Raw genomic sequence first — 21,420 nt, 5'->3', positions numbered from 1 at the left:
CCCGGCGCCGAGAACGCCATGACGGCGGCTCACCTTCAGGGGCCGCGGGGGCTGCCGGGAAACCGCGGCCTGCGACTGGGGGCGGGGAGACGCGGCTGGAAGAGAGGGCGGCCGACAGCTACTTCCGCTTCCGCCGAGGGGGAGGAGTTGCGTCTTGCTGTCATGAGTCGCTTTAAGTTCATCGGTAAGAGGGGCTTCTTGCAGTCCCTGCGCCGTACTGACCGGTCTCTGGCGTCGCTCACCACGGCCCGAGGGCCCAGGAGCTGGACTCCCCGGTTTTTTGAGGGTTGAAAGGGCAACCCAAGGGAAGAGGGTGCTGGGAGGCCTCTGGGTGTCCGGACGAAGGTTCAAGTGTTTGATTTTGGTGCCAGTTTCACGTGTATTTATTTGTGAAAATTCACGTGAAGGTCCAATAGTGGCTTGTGCTGTTTTCTTTTCTCTTTCTGGAGAGGTTTTTGCTATAGGGCGCATGTGCTCTCGAGAAAGAGCGAGACAGAGACAGAAAGCGAGAAGTCACCTCCCATGGGGGATGGCCACGCTGCAACCCCTTATCCATTCTCCTCGGAATCTTAAGCATGCACACACACGTGCCTGGCGTGAGTTTAAGCCACTGGGTCCGAGACTCGAACCGCGGTCGGCTATATGGGAGTCCAGCTATGTAGCCATTATACCATGTGCTGGTCCTCCTGCATTCTTTATAATTAAATGTTCTTGTATCTGATTTACCCACTAGACTAGACTTTTTAAAGGCAATTTAAGTACCCTGTGACCCTGGGCCTGAAGGTTCGACCTTCCTGAAGACTATTCTAAGAGGAAGTGGGATCACCTGGAATTGGCTCAATCAGCATCTGCCTCAACAGACAGATGCTCCTCAACTTATGATGGGGTTACGTCTGATAAACCCATTATAAGTTGCGAATGCCATGGGATTAAAATACACTTAATACACCTAACCTAGTGAACATCACAGTGTAGCCTACAATACCTTAAACTTTCTCAGAACACTTACATTAACCAGCAATTGGGCAAAATCATCTAATACAAAGTTTATTTTATAATTGTCAAATATCTCATGTTCTAAATACTGTACTGAAAGTAAAAAACAAAATTATGTATGAGTACCTAAAGTGTGGTTTCTCCTGAATGTCTATGACTTTCTCATCATCTTAAGTCAGGCACTGTCTATATGTATCTATTTCGGGGGGGGGGGGGGGGGGTATTGTGCATGTATGACCGTGTGGGTAAAAGAATATATGTTGTTTTAGTGCTGAGCTGTTAACAGTATTGCTAATAGAATCAAAATCTGAGACAATAAGCTGAAAAAGACTCTTTTTGAGAGGTTTTTATTATAGGGCGCATGCGCTTGCTGGAAAGACAGGGAGAGACAGACAGAAAGCGAGAAATCACCCCCCAGGGGGATGGCCACGCCGCAATCCCTCTTCCTCCATTCTCCTCTCAGGATCTTGGGCATGCACCCACATGCGTCTGACATGAGGTCAGGTCAGGACTCGAACCACGGTCAACTACATGGGAGTCCAGTGACATAGCCATTGCGCTAACAGCTGGTCCTGAAAAGACTTCTTAAAGAAGGTGAGTTTATTAGAATAAATAATTGTCCAAAAAGGAACTAGCAGATAGTGTAGCGGTTATGTTACTGGACTCCCACATGGCTGACCACGGTTTGAGTCCTGGATCTAGTGGCTTGAAAGTCATGCCAGGTGCATGTGTATGTGTGCTCAAGATCCCGGGAGGAGGTTGGAGGAAAAGGTATTGCGGCATGACCATTCTCTGTTCTTGGCTCCCTTGGTCGTTTTTGGCTGGCTTGGTTCCATTTTAGCAAGAATTCTGCTGGGTGAGTTCAGTGAAAATCCACATCTCGATTTCCAATCAGTTCCTCCTCTCTCATACCACTCTTGAAATCCTATCACTCTGGCCTACCTTCAGCCAGAATCTTTCCTAACCTGTAATGTTTCCTCTTAGCAGTTTTCCTTTTCATGACCTGCTCTGCTCGCTGGCTATAAATCCGCACTTGTCCTTATTTTTTTTGGAGTTAAGCCTAATCTCTCCCATACAGCAAAACCCTCAATGTAGTGGTTCCTCTTGAATAGAGGCATCCTTGCTGTTTTTAACAAGTGTCTTTAACTCTGCACGAAGGGGAAATGGACTAGAAGAGATACCATTTCTGTTTTCTTAATGATTAGCAATAGTGAGTGACCTTAGACTGAAGCCCTGTGATGGGTTTTTTAGGGAGAAAGGCTTCTCTTTCCTGAGTTTCCTTTCTAATCTGCCCCTTTCTTCCTCTGTTTCTCTCTCCATACTTGAAACTAGATAGTGGTTTCTTCTGATCTGGACCACCCCACTGAACCCCATATTATATTTAGAATATTAGATTTTATCTTTTTTTTTTTTTTGAGAGTTTTTTCACTATAGGGCGCGTGCACTCGCCAGACAGAAAGAGACATAGAGACAGAAAGTGAGAAATCATGCCCCAGGGAGGATGGTCACGCCGCAATCCCTTCTCCTCCAGTCTCCTCTCAGGATCTTGGGCACGCACGAACACGCGCCTGGCGTGAGTTCTAAGTCACCGGGTCCTAGACCCTTGTTTTGTATTCTACAACAAGACTTACCAAGGGTGTTGCTTAATATTTTTGGATTGGACAATTCTTTGTTGTAGGAGGTTGTGCCATGCATTATAGGACAATTGGCAGCATCCATGGTCTCAACGATTGATCCCAGTAACACTTCCTTTAGTTGTGATAACCAAATATATATACAGACTTTGCCAGATGTTGAGGCTGGGCAAAGGGGGATGTAGAGAAGTGCTGCAAAATTGCTCTTCATTAAAAACCACTGCTCTGCAGGTACTAAGAAGCTCTTCCAATTTTCTAGATACAGTTGTCCCTGCACAAATCTGTATATACTATGCCTTTTCCCTAGGCCTAACTCTTTCTTTAAGATCAAGCTCTTCTGTGAAGCTTTTTTTTTTTTGAGAGATTTTCACTATAGGGTGCGTGTCGCGTGCGCTCGCCAGACAGACAGAGAGAGACATAGAGACAGAAAGCGAGAAATCACCCCCCAGGGGGGATGGTCACGCCGCAATCCCTTCTCCTCCATTCTCCTCTCAGGATCTTGGGCACGCACGCACACGCGCCCGGCGTGAGTTTTAAGCCACCGGGTCCGGGACACGAACCGCAGTCGACTACGTGGGAGTCCAGCGACATAGCCATTACGCTAACTGCTGGTTCCCACCAAGCTTTTTGTTTTTGAGAGAGAGATTTTTGCTATAGGGGATGTGTGCTCACCAGAGAGACAGAAAGCCAGAAATCACCCCTCAGGGAGGATGACCACACCACAATCCCTTTTCCTCCATTCTCTCAGGATTTGGGGCATGCATGCACACATGCCTGGTGTGAGTTTTAACCCACTGAGTCTGGGACTCGAACCACAGTTGACTACATGGGAGTCCAGCAACATAACCATTATGGCATCTGTTGGTCCCCTGTGAAGCTTTTCTTATCACCCCTGCCAAAACTGTTTTGCTCCTCCTATGTGCTCTCATGTACTCAATTATTTATAGACTAAATAAATGTGGATAAATCTGTTATACGCCAACCAAAAAGCTAGATTCTAGGGAATCAGCAATGAAGAAGATAAACATGACTTCTCATCCCATGTTGCAAATTATTTGTTAGTTGTAGTTGCCATATAGACTAAATTCCTAGAGGGCAGGGACCAAGTGTTGGATCTTACTCATTTGCATACTCTCACTCCTTACATAGTACTTGGCATAGGATTGGTCTTCACAAGTATTTGATGAATAGAGGAAATAACTTAGCCCTTTTTCTGTATCTCCATTTCCATTACCTTATTCAGGTTGTCTTCATAGACGGTAAGAGCTCTTGCCAGTTTGTTTGTTTGTTTTTTAAGACAAATGTCCATAAGGTAGCTGGGTCTAGTCTTCTCTAGTCTTCTGTTGTTTACAAAAATACCCAAGACTGGGCGATTATAAAGAACTAAGGTTTATTGGGACCAGCAGCTAGCATAATGGCTATGTCGCTGGACTCCCACGTAGTCGACTGCGGTTCGCGTCCCAGACCCGGTGGCTTAGAACTCACGCCGGGTGCATGTGCGTGCGTGCCCAAGATCCCGAGAGGAGAATGGAAGAGAAGGGATTGTGGCATGACCATCCCCCCTGGGGGGTGATTTCTCGCTTTCTGTCTTTATGTCTCTCTCTGTCTGTCTGGCAAGCGCACGTGCCCCCTATAGCGAAAACCTCTCCCCCAAAAAAGAACTAAGGTTTATTTGACTTATGATTCTGGTGACTGGAAAATCCAAAGGCATGGAACTATTGTCAGAATGGTTGTGTCACAGCATGACTGATCAAAACAGAGAATGGGGCCACCAAGTGGCATGGTGGTTAAATTGCTGGACTCCCACATGGCTGACCATGGTTCAAGTCCCAGTCCTGGTGGCTTGCTTTCTCACTTTTTCTCTCTCTGGTCAAATTAAAATAATAATAGCAAGTAAAATAAAATAAACAATTCTTTAAAAAAAAAATCAGGGAAAATGGTGGGTGTTTTATAGTCTGACCCAAAGGGCTTCCATCATCCAGTCCACTCCCACAGGAACTAATCCCTTCTCATTACAGCTAGAATCCACTCTTTCAAGACATTCTGTTCATGAGGATGATACATCTATGATCCAATTACTGCCCGCCTAGCCTTATCTCTTAATGGCTTTATCATCATCCAATGCTATTACACTAGGGACCACGTTCCAAAATGAACCTTTGATGCATAAGCCATTATCCATACCATAGCAGGCCTCTTTGGCCACTCTTCCTAGCAGCTAGAGCAGCTGACAGTTCTTTGCAAGCACTATTCTATACCCTGGAGGCTTTGCTCCTACTGCCTCCTGTCTGTAGTTACCTCTCTCCTCTGTTACCTAGCTCATCCTTTCAGATTCAGTTCAGGAATTGGTTTGGGAAGCCTCTTCTGAGCTAGCAACCAGATGAAGTTAGGTGTTCGTCTTCTGTGCCCCATAGTACAGTATTTATTTTTTATAAAGGTGTGTTAATGGGTCTGCCTATGTATCCTGCACTGTGTTTCTTGAGAGCAGGAATTGTATGTTACTGACCTTGTATCCCACATATCTAGCATAGCTCCTGACAGGTGATAGGCACTTAAATATTGTTTGAGTGAATAAATGTATGAATTAAAAGTTTAAGAACAAGAACTTTTATTTAAAGTAAACATTTCAAAGAGAGGCTCTTAATGTTTAATCAGTTATTTTATTTTTGTTTTCCACAGATATTGGTATCAACTTGACAGATCCTATGTTCAGAGGAATTTATAGGGGGGTTCAAAAGCATCAAGGTAAATGTTTCTTTCGGTAGGTAAATACTTCATCTATGAAGACAAATTTACTGCCTCAAGAAGATCTTGAAAAGCACAATTTACTGTTTGTGTTGAAATACTATCACACTTCTTGGATAAAACAATAAATAAAATGAAGCCCATACAAGCTGTATTAGTAAGCCATGCTAGTAAACATTTATAAAGCACCAATTACTACAGTGTTTAAATCAACTTTTCTTATCTATAGAAATTTATAATTTAAAATACAGGAACTTTAAATAACTATATGCACAAAACCCAAACAGTGGTTGATGTTTAGTCCTGTAAGAATTTGAACAGTAGGGCATATAATCCAGAAATTACTTACTGTGTGACATCAGTATATATAGTTTTTCAAAAGCATTTTCAGCTGGTAAGAAAGCAGCAGTGTGGTTAAGTAGGAGGCACATGCCCATCTCCCTTCCCTATCTGGCCTTTCCCCCCTTCCATCTAAGCCCCTAATGAGAGCCTATTGAATAGTAGCTGGTAGTGCCTTGAAGATTGCTAGAAAGCAGAGTGGCTCACATAAGGTCATTTAAAAGGCCTGTTTTACTGGCCCAGAGGTGATGAAGCTGATGATGGCGGATGAGTCTCTGAAAGCAGAATTTATAGACTGACCCAAAGGGCAGTCTGTGACTATTGCCTCTGAAAATTGACTATACTTGTTATATATAAGTACAGACAGGAAAATGTGGTTTGGTTGGTAAAGATAATGTAGAACTCCACGTTTCAACAAGCTAAGTCAGAAGCTAATCTTACTGTGCTTCTGGGTAGGAGTAGGCAAATACTTCTCTAAATATAGAAAATATTTTTATAGATTATTTTATTTTAACTTTATTTATTATTATTATTGTTTTCCAGTTTGATGAGAGAGAGAGAGAGAGAAAGTGAGAAAGGAAACCACCCAGTCCAGGACTTGAAGCATGATAGGCCATGTGGGAGTCCAGTGCCTTTAACCATCATGCCACCTGCTGGCAGCCCCTCTAAATACAGGGAATATTAATGTTACTTGAAAGAAGGAATTTAAATGTTAGCTTTCTTATGCCTTATTTCAAAACACACCTTTTCTATTTCTTTTAGAATGTTGTGTGATATTTTCATGTGTCACATAGTATAGTTGGACTGTTGAATAGTTCCTTTTCTTGCCTTTGGAGCCTTTAATAGATGTCATGCTTTGTGACTATGTAAGTGTGTGCGTTTGTATATTTGTGCTTGTGAAATAAGCTTTGCTGGATTGCATTTTATAATATGTAGCAGAACTGGCTGCCATATTTAGTATAAGTTAACTGAAGTTGATTCTTTTGTGAGCAACTTTAGGAATAATAGAAACTGCATTTTAATTACATTTACTGTGATAACTTGAATGTGAAATTAATAAGTGAGTTTGTTTTATGATATAATTGTTTTATTTTGGTGATCATTTATATCTGGCCTCTCAGAGCTTAATAGTTAATATTGATCCCCCAGAGAAGTTTATCATTATTTAACAATGAGTCTTGGGGAAAAGCAAAAAACAGCTGTCAGAGGGAAAAAAATGATAATTTCTCAACAAGGATAGTAATTCTAGACGTATTAACTGAAATTTTGCAAAAAAAAAAAATTAAGTCATCTTTCAAGAGACAATGCAGGTATACTCTAGTAGAAAAAAAAAATAAACAATCTTCATGATTTGTTTTTTATTTTAAAAAAAAGGAAAACCCTTCACAGAGCTTGGTCATGCCATTATCCCTTTCCTCCAGTCTTCCAGCCTGCCAGGATCCTGGGCATGTGCTTGTACCCTTGCATATTTTCAGGACAACTTGGCTGGGGACTCGTATTGTGGTTGGCATGTGGCATGTGGCTTTCAGCTTTGCAGCTTGTATGGTATGGTACCAGCCACACCATAGCAGCTGGTTCTTAATTTTATTTTCCACATTTTTTTTTACATGTGGGGTTTGTCTTTTGCAGATGACTTACAGGATGTAATAGAGAGAGCTGTGCAGATTGGTGTTAAAAAGGTAACATCTGTTCTTTGTTGTTCTTTGGTTTTTCTTTTATTTTTAAGTAGAACATATAAAAAGACCATAAACTGTCAAATAGGATATTGAAATGACTGTTGCGTAAGTTATTTTTCTTGTTTTGTTTTGTTTTGAGAGGTTTTTGCTATAGGGCGCGTGCGCTCGCCAGACAGACAGAGAGAGACATAGAGACAGAAAGCAAGAAATCACCCCCCAGGGGGGATGGTCGTGCCGCAATCCCTTCTTCCTCCAGTCTCCTCTCGGGATCTTGGGCACGCACACAACACGCGCCCGGCATGAGTTCTAAGCCACCGGGCTCGGGATGCAAACCGCGGTCGACTACATGGGAGTCCAGCAACATAGCCATTATACTAACTGCTGGTTCCCTGTTGCGTAAGTTATTTTAAGAGACATTTTTTGCTATAGAGTGTGTGCATTTGCTGGAGAGAGAGAGAGACAGAGAGATAGAAAGCGAGAAATCACCTCCCTGCAGGATGGCCATGCCTCAATCCCTTCTCCTCCATTCTCTTGGGATTCTGGGCATGTACACACACATAACTGGTGTGAATTTTAAACCTCTGAGTCTAGGACTTGAACTGTGGTTAACTACATGGGAGTCCAGAGATGTAGCCATTACGTCATCTGCTGGTCCACGTGTTATATAAGATATTTTAAAACCTTCATTTTTGAGCAGCGTAAGTTTCCTTATTTTTCCATTTGTGGGGTTTCATTTTGAGCTTTAATGTTTCAAATGAGTATAAAGTTTTACAATTCATTGGGTAGTCAGAAAAGCCGTGACTTATTTTTCTATGCACAAATGTGTCATGACTTTTCTGATAACCCAATAGTGATCCTGTATTGCAAGTCATTTAAGATGAAAATGGAAATGTGAAGTTGACTTAAGAAAATTAATTTTCTTCTTATGTAACGTCCAACTCTTCATCATCATCATGATCATCAGCATTCTCATCCTCTGCTGTTGATACTTTCTTAGTCGGCAGGTGGATACCTGTGCTGATCCAGATACACATTTAGCTGACAGCGATCTCTGAAGAGGTGACTTTGAATTTGCTCCTATCAATATGTAAATGAGATGACTAATCTTGTGGCTACAGAGAATTTCAGAAAACCTTTAAATCTTCATCCTCATCAATCTTTTGTATATTTTGGTAGACAGCAATGTATACCTCTAAAGCTTTGCTGTGAAATATTCTAATTGTGATAAATCTGAAAATATAGTCCTTACATCCTTTATTTTTGGCTTTTTAAAATTGTCAATAGTTACCTCCTGTGACACATTGTTCCAATAGCATCCATTGTAGCTCTCTGTAATTGGTTTTCTGCCTATGAAATAACATGTTGGTCAAATGGGTATTGCTGACTGAGTTACCTGAGTTAACTGCTTAGCTTCTCCATTTCTTGCTGTTAATGTTTGAGGTCATCCCATTTTATAAGCTTTCAAATATTCAACTACTCTAGCGGCTTCAAGTCTTTCAACTTTGGCTTGTCGATAATCCCAAAGTTTGGCAAACTCATCAGTAAAGTTTTACAGGCCCAGCTTTAAATTGGGGCCTGAATTGCAGAAGCATATGTGTTGATTTCATTCACCAGGAGGTCTGCTTTGTCTCACAGCCTGGCAGATTTCCTTTTATAGGAGCAAAGACTTGGCAGAGCTATCCAAAATGCTTCTCCACGTTTGTGACAGTTTCTTGCAGTTGTCTCGTTTAAGCATCCCAGTTTTTCAGGCTGTGCCTGAACATCTTGCATTGTGCACAGCTTAGGACCCTGGGCTAGGGCCCAGTGACTGTGGCTCTGGGGTGCCCGGGACATGAATCACTGCAGCCTGAAGCTGGAGAGACTGCCTCCCCATATTAGAGTTTAAGTTGTTAACATGAAAATGTCTTTTTTTAGCATTTGCAATCCCACCTCTGTGGGGTTTTTTTGTTTGTTTGTTTGTTTTGGAGAGGTTTTTGCTATAGGGCACATGTGCGCTTGCCAGAAAGACAGAGAGACAGAAAGTGAGAAATCACCCCCCAGGGGGGATGGCCATGCTGCGATCCCTTCTCCATTCTCCTCTCAGGATCTTGGGCACACACACACGCACACGCGCCTGGCATGAGTTTAAGCCGCCAGGTCCGGGACTCGAGCTACTGTTGACTACATGGGAGTCCAGCAACATAGCCATTGTGCTAACTGCTGGTCCCCCACCTTTGTTTTTTTATGTCCTCTTTTTTGGTATGTACCTAGAATAAATCTTCATTTTTAGCTTTGTGAGACTTTTACAGTATACTTTAAAAATACATTATCAGTGGCTGACCACGATTCGATTCCTGGACCTGTTGACTTTCTTTCTCATTTTCCTTCCCTCTCTCTGGTCAAATTTAAAATACCAATAATAATAATTTTATTATTAATAATAAAATTAAATAACTTTAAAAAAGTATATGTACCTTCAGCAGTGTGATCTCCAGTAGTCCCTATCAACACCTAGTTCCTTAGTGACATTTTCATTTTAATGGATGAGCAAAAATGGCATTCTAACCTTTGGGTGAATTCTTATTTAATTTAATTTATTTATTTTTGTAGAGGTTTTTGCTATAGGATGCGTGTGCTCGTAATGGCAGAGAGAGACAGAGAGATAGAAAGTGAGAAATCATACCCCCAGGGGGGATGGCCAAACCGCAATCCCTTCTTCTCCTCCATTCTCCTCTCGGGATCTTGGGCACGCATGCACACGCACCCAACGTGAGTTTAAGCCACTGGGTCTGGGACTTGAACCGCAGTCAGCTACATGGGAGTTCAGTGACATAGCCATTACACTAACTGCTGGTCCCACCTTTGGGTGAATTCTAATGGCTTTCTGTAAAAGTATGCTTGTTTCCCAAGAACCATACATTTTCCTATGGAGAATTCATTAGTATACATTAACTCAGTGATTTTCAAACTTTTTATCTCAGAGCCCCTTCACATTCTTTAATATTGTTAAGAATCTCCAAAGAGCTTTTGTGTATGTGGATTTTATCTCTTGATATATCTATCGATATATACTGTATCAGAAGTTAAGATGGAGACTTTTTTTTTTTTTTTTTTGGAGAGGTTTTTGCTGTAGGGTATGTGCGCTCGCCAGACAGAGAGAGACAGAGAGACAGAAAGTGAGAAATCACCCCCCAGGGGGGATGGCCACACCGCAATCCCTTTTCCTCCATTCTCCTCTCAGAATCCTGGGCGCGCACGCACACGTGCCTGGCTTGAGTTTTAAGCCACCAGGTACGGGACTTGAACCACGGTCAACTACATGGGAGTCCAGTGGCATAGCCATTACGCTAACTGCTGGTCCCAGAGACTTTATATTTTGAAGAGGGATTTTTGCTATAGGGTGCATGTGCTTGTTGGAAAGACAGACAGAGAGAAAGCAAGAAATCACTACCCAGGGGAAATGGCCACACTACAATCCCTTCTCCTCCATTCTTCTCTTGGGATTTTGGGCATGCACACACCCACACACACACACACACACACACACACCCCTGGCATGAGTTTCAAGCCACCAAGTCTGGGACTCGAATCATAGCTGACTACGTGGAAGTCTAGCAACATAACCCTTGTGTCATCTGCTGGTCCCAGTTTTAAAATATCTTATAAGTCATTTTAAAAATAACAATGAGCTACTATATAACAAATTGCACTTTTATTTTGTTTTATTGTATTTTAAATGTGTTTAAGATATGAGTTGCTTTTTATTTTTTTAAACTTAAGCTTTGAAAGATCATTTTATTAAATATATATTGTGTAGACCATACACTGTGCAAGTCCCCAGGAATTCAAATAATAGTATATAATTTCTCTTATTTCAAGTTTATACAGTTTGCATTTTTATGAAAAATAAGTTTTCCAAAACAAACAAAAATAACAGTATTAGTGGAGTTAATTTACATTTTTTTTTTCAAATCTCTTTAATGAATAGGAGACTGCTGAGTTTTCCTGTTTGTGTAGTTGACCTGTTGTGAAATCACACATGTCGTCTCTGGAATATATATCACCGTCCACTTGTGATAGAACGGGAGTGAAAAAGACAAATAGCATCCTATATTATGCTGGTAATAGTCTGAGCTCACATATCTTCTGGGAGTTCCCAGGCTACACCAGGAGAACTGTTGAATTAACACTACTGAATCAATGACTAGATGAAAAGAATTCTGAACTTTCACGTTTTTAGTTACTCAGTGTTTCGAACACATGATCTCTGTCCTCAAGGAGCTCAGGTCTAATAGAAAAGACAGACATGTAAATACATTTTTAATAGGGAGGACTGGTGGATTCTATTGTGAGGTGAGAGAGAGCGTACTTGTGGGTATATGTGTGTTTGTAGTCAGTTAACACTACATAGGAGGTGATCTTCTGAATATTAAAGGAACGTTAGGTATGTGACCATCACAGAGGAAAAAGTATTCTTGAATAAAGAAGCAGTGAGGGGTGAGCCGGTGACATAGTGGTTAAGGCATTGGATCTCACATGACTGAGTGTATGGTTCAAATCCCGGACCCAGTGGCTTGAAGAAAAAACACTGGGCACTTGTGTGTGCCCAAAGTCCTGAGAGGAGAATGGTGGAGAAGGGATTGAGGTGTGGCCAATGTTTTCTTACTTTCTGTCTCTCTGTCTCTTTGATAAGCGTACCACCCTAGATCAAAAAAGACTTTATTTTATTTTTAAAAATTACTTATTATTATTGTTATTTTCAAGTTCAACTATAGAGAGAGAGAAAGAAAGTGAGAAAGTAAGCCACCTGGTCTGAGACTTGAACCATGATCAACCATGTGGGAGTGTAGTGCCTTAACCACCATGCCACCTACTGACCCCTCAAAAAAAGACTTTAATAAAATAAGAAGTGGGCCATCCTTTTGGCTGGAAGCTCCATCTTCCAGTAATTAAACAAAATGACGAACACAAAGGGAGAGAGGCACCCAATATATGTTCTCTAGGCCTTTTAGAAACCATGGAGTGGTTCTTTTGGTAACACATATATGAATCTATGAGAATGGTGATACTGTAGACATCAAGGGAATGGGTACTGTTCAAAAAGGAATGCCCCACAAATGTTACCATGGCAAAACTGGAAGAGTCGACAATGTCACCAGCATGCCGTTGGTATTGTTATAAACAAACAAGGGCAAGATTCTTGCCAAGAAAATTAATGTGCATATTGAGTGTATTAAGCATTCTAAGAGCAGAGATAGCTTCCTAAAACGTGAGAAGGAAAATGACCAGAAAAAGAAGGAAGCCAAAGAGAAAGGTACCTGGGTTCAACTAAAGCTCCAGCCTCCTCCACCCAGAGAAGCACACTTTGTGAGAACCAGTGGAAAGGAGCCTGAGCTACTGGAACCTATTCCCTATGAATTCATGGCATGATGGGTGTTGAAAATAAACTAACCTATGGTCTTTAAAAAGAAAAAAAATAAAAAAAAAAGTGGTGAGAAGGCATACTTTGGAAATTGTCGTCAATGCCTTGTTCAAGTGATTTTGTTCTATTTCTTTTTATTTCAGTTTATGATTACAGGTGGAAATCTCCAAGACAGTAAAGATGCACTGCATTTGGCACAAACAAATGGTATCCTCATATTACTTTTACCAAAAGCAAATATGAGTTAAATAATTTTGGAGAAGTCTTTCTGAGAACTGCTTCAGGTACAATACACTGGGTCATGACAGTAGAAACAACAGGAAAAAGCGCTGGTTTCAGTAGGACATAATTAAGATAACAAAATTCAGGGTACTCATTGGTATATAACATGTTCAATAAAATGATGATTATTTTAAGATTCTAGTTAATGGAATAAAGTTCTTTAGTGACAAAATTTAACCTTATTCTTAGTGTGTAATTTTTTGTGTGGGTTGTATTGTAATGTGTTTAAGATATGAGTTGCTTTTTATTTGCTCTTAAGCTGTGTGAAGGATCCTTTTTTTCAATATAAAGTCATCAGAAGAGTCGATGTATTTTTCTATGCAAAAATGCATCATGACTTTTCCAATGACCTAATATTATGTGGACCAGACACTGTGCAAGTCCCCAGAAATACAAGTAATAATAATATACTATATAATCTTTTATGTACTCATTTTATGTTCATACATTTTGCATGTATTTTAAAATCTTAAAATTTTGCAATGATTCTTAAAGAATCATAGTTACATAAAGTCCTAGTCACTTGTCTGGCATGTTTTTATTTAACTTCTTTGAATGCCTAATATGCCAGACACTGAGAATTAGGCATTCCACGTTTTTGGAAATACTAACGTGTCTTTTTTAATGTAAGAAAACTTATTAAATGCACTTTTTTTCATCTTTTTAAAATGCAGACTTCAGGCACCACTGCAGTGACATAGGACAAAAATGATGATATTCTGAGGAATTTTTGAGGCATATAAGAATAGAATATTTTCTGCCCTATATTTTTTATCCCCAACTTCTCCCATCTCTGCTCTGAGCCCTTTTCCACTCCTCTGCATGTACCTGTGTCCTCACAGCTTTAAAAGCACTACCTCCTTTTGTCTGTCAATAGCAGCATTAGAGCCAGCCGCAAAGAGCTCTAAGCCACTCGAAACTGCTTCTGACTTCTCATTTGTGTTCTGAACAATAAAAGCTGTCAGGGTCTGGCCCCAAATACGTGAGCTTTATTTTGTATTAGAAAAACAAATTTCCTTTCCTTTCCTTTCCTTTTTAAAAATTATTTATGTATGTATGTATGTATGTATGTATGTATGTATGTATTTATTTTGTTTTTGCTCACTGGAGAGACAGGGAAAGTGAACCCCCCCACACCACCACCACCACCACCACCACTGGGAATGGCTACACTGCAGTCCCTTGTCCTGGGATTCTGGGCACGCATGCACATGTGCCCGCATGAGTTTCAAGCTGCTGGGTCTCAGACTTGAACTGTGGTTGGCCATGTCTAGCACCTTAACCACCATGCCACTTGCTGTCCCTCTTTTGCCATAGGGTGCGTGTGCTCACTGGAGAGAGACAGTGAGAGGGAAAGTGAGAAATCAGCCCCAGAGGGGATGGCCATGCTGCAGTCCATTCTCTTCCTGGGATTTTGGGTATGCATGCACATGCGCCTGGCATGTTTTTAAGCCACCAGGTTGAAGACTTAAACCACAGTCAACCATGTGAGAATCTAGCACCTTCACCACAATGCTATTTGCTGGCCCCTAAATTTCCTTTTCTATATCTTTTAATCATCCCCTGCTATTAACCTTCTTAAGGGGAATACATTTTAATTGTTATATTAAGTACGTGAATCAAGATAGTCACGTGAATGGTGAATATAAGATATAATTATATGATGACATTTCTAAAAATTGTTTCACTCTCTATTCTATAGCACTCAGTAAATACCAAGCTTTGGAAAGAGTTAAATTATTTTATTAATACATTAGGGTCATTTTTATATTTATATCCTACTTTGTTATTTCAAAAATTCTTATATGATTAACCTAATTCTTGTAATTTGAATTATTTATGGCTATTGATAAAGGTCATTTGAAATTATTTGACATTGTCTCACTTCTGCATATTAAATATGAAAAAATATTTAGAAAATAACTGTAAGTAATTATTTTGTGTTAGAGATGTTTTTCAGTACAGTTGGATGTCATCCTACCAGATGTGATGAATTTGAAAAGAATAACCCTGATCTTTACTTAATGGAGTTGCTAAATCTTGCTGAAAACAATAAGGGAAAAGTTGTAGCAATAGGGGAGTGTGGACTTGGTAAGTGTTAACCAGGACATTTAAAATGGCTTTGTTTGAAAATAATTTATTTGTTTTGCATCAAGTCATGAGTAATTGTCTTTTTTTTTTTATCTTTTAAAGATTTTGACCGACTGCAGTTTTGTCCCAAAGATATTCAGCTCAAGTAAGGAAATTTGTTGACTTTACAAATTATTGTAAAATTGTAAGAGTGATTTTTAAATAATTTTGATCAGTTGAGAATATAGTTGGATATTAGGATGTTTTTGTTTTTCCCATTATATATCAGAAGTTAGTGGAACAAATTCCACACATCTTGTATATAATTCATAAGAGAAACACATAATTCCCTGATTGCTAACCATCTAATTCGATCTTAATAGTAGAAATAGAGATAGATAGGTTTTACATGATGCTTATTTGTGTTTTCCATTTAACAAATACATTTATACATGAGCCATTCTAGTAGAAGTACTTGAATTCAGTTGTGGGGAATATGATTTAAGAACAAGGGATATTAAAATGGATTATAGGATCAATGTGCAAAACAAGAAACAACTATTTTACTATTGCTGGACATTGGATGTTCACCATTAGTTTGTGGAATTTAGGTTTATTCTTGGGAGAATTCAGATTTTAGTCTGTACTTCGATACTGTCTGAAATAGTGAACTAGTGGTGCTTTCTTTATAAATTAAAATGTAGTCTGAAAAAAGACGTATGAAAGGAGAAAAATAGAAAATAATTGGATCTGATGGATTAGGAGGCAACAGAAAATAAGTAAACGTGCTAGAGGTGCAGCATCTGAAAAACAATGGTCAGTAAAGGCAGTATATAACATAGGGTAAAGTATGAACTTTAGAATCAGGAGGTCTTTTATAACTGCCTGATCTACAACTGCCATGTTGGCTGTATATCCTTTCTATACATCTCAATTTCCTCATCTGCAAAATGAGTGTAGCTGCCTATCTTGCCCAGTGGTTTGTAATGGCCATATGGCATGTCTGGCACAGAGTATATGTGCAGTAAATCATGGCTATTGTAATACCATTCTTAGAGAAATACTCACATCCTGAAGGAAACTGTCAGCTATAGTTTTTGAAGTGTTTGAAAAGTTTTTCTTCTGGGTGTTCTTAGTTTTTGCTGTGGTTTGTGTACACTCACCAAAGAGAGATAAAGCAAGAGAGAAAGCGAGAAATCACCCTGCAAGGGGATGGCCGTACCACAGCTCCTTCTCCTCCATTCTCCTCTTGGGATTTTGGACACAGATGCAGGTGTGTCTGGTATATTTTTCAAGCCATAGCGTCCAAGACTGGAACTGCAAAGTCGACCATGTGGGATCCAGTTGTCTTAACACACCATGCCATCAGTTGGCCCCTTGAAGAGTACATTTTAAAGATCAAGAAAGAAAAACAGAATTAAAAAAAAAAGCCTGATTTAGTTACCGAACATTTGCTCTTTAAGCCCATACCATACATTTTCAATTCCTCTGCCCTATACTACACTCCCTTATTGTAGGTTCTCTTCTCTTGGGTAGGAGGAATTTGCTTTGGGTATTTTTCTTGGGGTTTTAAAATGTTGGTGCTATATAGGTCTTTAAAAAAAATCAGATGTCAGGTGAGACTTTAATCTTTTGGAGATTTAGAGGAGCCTAGAGATTAGTGATTGAGGCCATCCTTGCCATCAAACAGCTTAAAAGAGGGATTACGGATTGCCATCCTGTGTTAAGGTATCCTGGTATAATTCACTGGGCTTTTGGGATTAGCCTCAATCCTCATTAAGTACAACTGCTACTCAAGCTGAACCATTCAAGCCCTTATCCTTGGATAATGTTGGCCCTAAACTGTATGAAGCACTAATATATTCAGAAGCAAATTATAGCTTCACTTAAATGAGCAAATTTAAGTCACCTAAAGAATGATTTTCATTTACTAACTAAAATCATAACTGAAACAGAAGTCTCTTAATAGATGTCAAGTCCTCCCCTAAAACTTACATTTTTATATCTAGTTACCATGGTAGATTTTTTTTTTCTTTAAAGACAATTGTCATTTGATGGTAAGTAAAGTTAACATCATACCAATAGGAGTAATTTTTTTTTTTTAACCACATCGCTTCCTTAAGATAGCTAGCTTGAACTCCGAGATCTTTCTTTTCTCAAATTATGTAAAATTCTGTAGGCACATTATTTGGGCTTCTGTTATTGCCATGAATTGTACTTTTGCTATTCTTGAATAGGAAGCTAATTTCAAAATTTTAGATTCTGTAAGTTTGTGGTTGGTCATATGACTTGGTCCGTGAAATTTACGTGTAGGAAAAAAGTACCAGCATAGAGTGGCAAACACGAAGTGGAGCAGATTGCCTGCCATAGCCAGAGCTACATCTACAGCAAGGGTTGCATAATGACTAGCACTTCCATCTCTGACATGTGGATTTCTTCAGAGCTTATGGAAATAGTGACTAGTCGTAATTCTTAAAATCTTTTCTAAGTTTTCATTGATATTTCCTACACTGTTAGTTGCAGCACTTTGCTACCTAAAACAAAATACATTTGCTTATTTCAGCCCAGTAGAATCTGAAAAGGTGACTTTGTTTCGGTTTGTTTTAAATTTGCTATGGGTGCATATGCTTGCCAGAAAGAGAGAGAGACAGAGAGAGAAAGGGAAAGTGAGAAATCACCTCCCTATCCCAGTCCTGCCCAGGGAGTAGGCCACATTACAGTCCCTTCTCAGGATCCTGGGCATGCACACACATTTGCCAGTATGTTTATCCAGCCGCTGAGTCTGGAACTTGAACTGCATAGTCATCTATGTGGGATCCAGCTGCCTTAAACTCTATGCCATCTGCTGACCTGAAAAAGTGTTTTTAAAACTTAGTCATTAGGGCCAGCGGGTTGTGTCATGGTTAGGGGCCCTGGACTCCCACATGGCTGACCACAGTTTGAGTCCTGAACCTGGCAGCTCACTTTCTCACTTTCTCTCTCTCTCTTGTTCTCTCTCTCTTCCTCCCCACCCCCAAATCTGATCAAATTAAAATAAATAAAGTTAAATAAAATAATTCTTAAAAAAAAAAATCATTGGGCAATAAAAATGAAGACCACCAACTTTAGGAAGACTATTTCTTTTTTTTTTTTTAAAGAATTATTTATTCAGTTTTATGTGTTCAATCATTTTTTAATTTGACCAGAGAGAGAGAAAGAGGGAAAGTGGGAAAGCAAGTCACCAGGTCCAGGATTTGAACCATGGCCAATCATGTGGGAGCGTCCAGCGCCTTAGCCACCACGCCACTTGCTGGTCCCAGGAAGACTATTTCTTTATGTACACTTCTATTTTTAATTTTAAAATTTAGCATTTTTAAGAGTGCATAGGGGTACTTCAGAAAAATGGTCCTGGAAACAAGATACAAGAAAATATAGCAAAAGTGGTTTAAGCTTAAACACAGAGAAGTCATTGTCCCAAATTAAGGGACCTAGAACAGGTAAACCCTTTTAAGAAAATATCTAGTAAGCCAAATTAACAGCAGTTAATCACTGTGTGGAGGGAGTCAGATCCCACGTGGTCTGCTGCTATTACGATCCCAGTCCTGGTCCCAGTGGCTTGAAAAGCATGCTGGAGATGTACACATGCATACCGAGTTCCTGATGGGATGGAGAAATGGAGGAAAGAGGATTGTGGTGCAACCACGTCCCAGCCCCTGCGGAAGGTGCTTTCTCTACAGTGAGCACATACGCCCTCTGGTGAAGGAGAGAGGAAGGAAGGAAAGAAACTGGTTGCAAAATGGAGTAGGTTAACACTCATCTTCATGCTTGGCTTCTGACTTGAGTACACTGACTCCCACTGATAATGCTCACAAGCTCGAGTGGTAAGGGTTCAAGGTGTATTTTCTGAAAATAATTTTGTACACTCAGAAAATGAAGTGTTCCTTTCCAAAAGTTCTGTATTATAAAGGTCCTCTGCTAAGCCTGATGTATTGTAAATGTCTGAATTCCTTAATTTTCATCCTATAATTTTCTATAATTATCCTATAATTTCTAGAGAAAATTACTTTAATTAAAAAACAAATCATTTGACATAATTATCTCATGCTAAAATAAAGTTTTTAATGAGGAATTATTATTATTTTTTTTTATTTTGTAGATATTTTGAAAAACAGTTCGAACTGTCAGAACAAACAAAATTACCTATGTTTCTTCATTGTCGAAACTCACATGCTGAATTTTTGGGTAAGTTAAAACTAAAAAATGTAAGAATTATGCAGACATCTGGCTCTTTACTAAACGTTCTTTTTGCTTTTATTTCATAGACATAATGAAAAGAAATAGAGATCGGTGTGTTGGTGGCGTGGTAAGTATAAAGTTCTTTTAAGAAGTGATACACAAACATGAACATATCTTGGTTATTAGGGTTGGCCTCTAATCCAGATGTCAGCAATACATTTTTTTAAGCTTCTTTTCTCATTATTTAAAGGAAATATAAATTCACTGTTGAATGTGTGGGCCAGATATGGTACAGTCATAAATCACAGTGTTTGAATTACAATTCCTATGTTCACAAGAATGAGTACATAATTCCATTCATAAGAAAACCCTAGGGGCTGGCAGGTGGTGTGGTTAAGGGCACTGGACTCCCACTCCGGCTATGGTTTGAGTCCTGGACCTGGCAGCTTGCTTTCTCACTTTCCTTCTCTCTCTCTCTCATTCTCACTCTGTTCAGCTCTGGTCAAATTAAAATAAATAAAGTTAAAATAAAATAATTATTTAAAAAGAAAAAAGAAAACCCTATGATTTTACTTCTATACATTCTATCAGTATGCATAATATTCTTTGTCTCTTTCATCAGCCCTTTTTTAATATTTTTCCAATTTTAAACTTTTTTTTTTTTTGGAGAGGTTTTTGCTATACGGTGTGTGCACCCACCAGAAAGACAGAAATAGAAAGCAAGAAATTACCCCCCAAGGGGGATGGCCAGGCCACAATCCTTTCTCCTTCATTCTCCTCTCCTCAGGGCACACATGCACACGTGCCCTGCATGAGTTTAAGCCACCAGGTCTGGGACTCAAACCGGGAGTCCAGCAACATAGCCATTATGCCAACTGCTGGTCCCAAATTTTAAACTTTTTATAAACTAGTTTTTTATATTATTTTTAAATATTTTTCCATTCTTTTCAGGTTCCCCTTTCTAATTTCTTGGCAGGTGTAGTCAATCATTAATCCTGTGACATTTCTCATAAATATTACCTCCACACCTTTTAAAAATATTTTTAGTCCAAAATAGTCCTGGATACTGTTTAATAACCAAGGTAGAAACTAATCTTGTAACAAGACTAGCCCAAGTCTATTAAGCATGTATTGATTAGGTGTCCAGTTCATTTAATGTTTTGAAAATTCATTTGACAGGCAGTTTTTTGTTTCGCTTTGAATTTGCAGAGGACACATGTACTCACCAGAGAAACACAGGGGGACACGGAGAGGAAGAAAGCATCCCCCAGTGGGACATGGTCATGACACAGCCTCTTCTCTTCCATTTCTCCATCTTGTTAGGATTTGGGGCACACATGCACGTTCACCTGAAGTGTTTTCCAAGAATCAGACTATGCAGCCATGTGGGATCCAGTTCCTTTAACCAGCAGGTCACAGGGCCAGCCTATCTCTCCACCATTTAACTCAGGTTTTAGTAGCCATGCTTTTCAACCTCTTGGATCATGGATTCCTTTGAGAATAGCCTTAGGAAAATGCTTGAAGATAGAAATTTTTATTTATAATTTCAGGAAAGACCCAATAACTATCTTTACCAAAAAAGCTGCGCTATAGGATCTAGGCATATAGAGTCACAGACTATGCCAACTGAGGGAAAGGAGGTAGCACCGAGCACTAATGTATACCCACAGTGCTTTGCTTTGACAGTTTCACATTCAGTATCTTCTCAAGTTTTCACCCTCTGCTTCATGTTTCATGGTGCTAGTAATATGTGAGCATTGTACATCACTATGGTGTGTTAATATCACTGTGTACATTTTTTTTTCTGTAGTTTACTGACTGTAATTTATCCTTTAGAACAGTTCTTGGGACTCAAAAAAGGTTTTAATTAGTGCCTTTGGGTTTACTAGTGGCCTTTATTATAGTTTTCAGACTCTGCCTTGGCCTGTTTGCTTTCTTTCTAAATAAGAATTTACTTGGGGGACCAGCAGTTGGTATAATGGCTGTGTCGTGGACTCCCATGTAGTCGACCATGGTTTGAGTCCCGGACCCGGTGGCTTAAACTTAGGCCAGGCATGTTTGC

The 21,420-nt window shown here is 39.7% G+C and overlaps 1 protein-coding gene and 1 pseudogene across 6 annotated transcripts; one reads left to right on the top strand and one right to left on the bottom strand.

Annotated features, from left to right (window-relative positions):
- Positions 1-6: 6 nt before the first annotated feature.
- Positions 7-19,485, top strand: LOC102499509 (putative deoxyribonuclease TATDN1; the record flags this gene model as incomplete). Of its 6 annotated transcripts, none has more annotated exon segments than XM_006171946.2 (8): positions 7-184; positions 5,310-5,375; positions 7,344-7,393; positions 12,935-12,998; positions 15,021-15,164; positions 15,267-15,309; positions 19,279-19,364; positions 19,445-19,485. In XM_006171946.2, coding segments are annotated over 8 exon segments (660 nt in total), but the record flags the coding sequence as incomplete, so codon positions are not given.
- LOC102499084 (protein FAM92A pseudogene) lies at positions 8,021-9,354 on the bottom strand (annotated as a pseudogene).
- Positions 19,486-21,420: the final 1,935 nt, after the last annotated feature.

Source organism: Tupaia chinensis, unplaced genomic scaffold (genome assembly GCF_000334495.1).
Source record: "Tupaia chinensis unplaced genomic scaffold, TupChi_1.0 Scaffold150126_1, whole genome shotgun sequence".
Lineage (NCBI taxonomy): Eukaryota > Metazoa > Chordata > Mammalia > Scandentia > Tupaiidae > Tupaia > Tupaia belangeri.
This window is presented reverse-complemented; position numbering and strand designations above follow the sequence as displayed.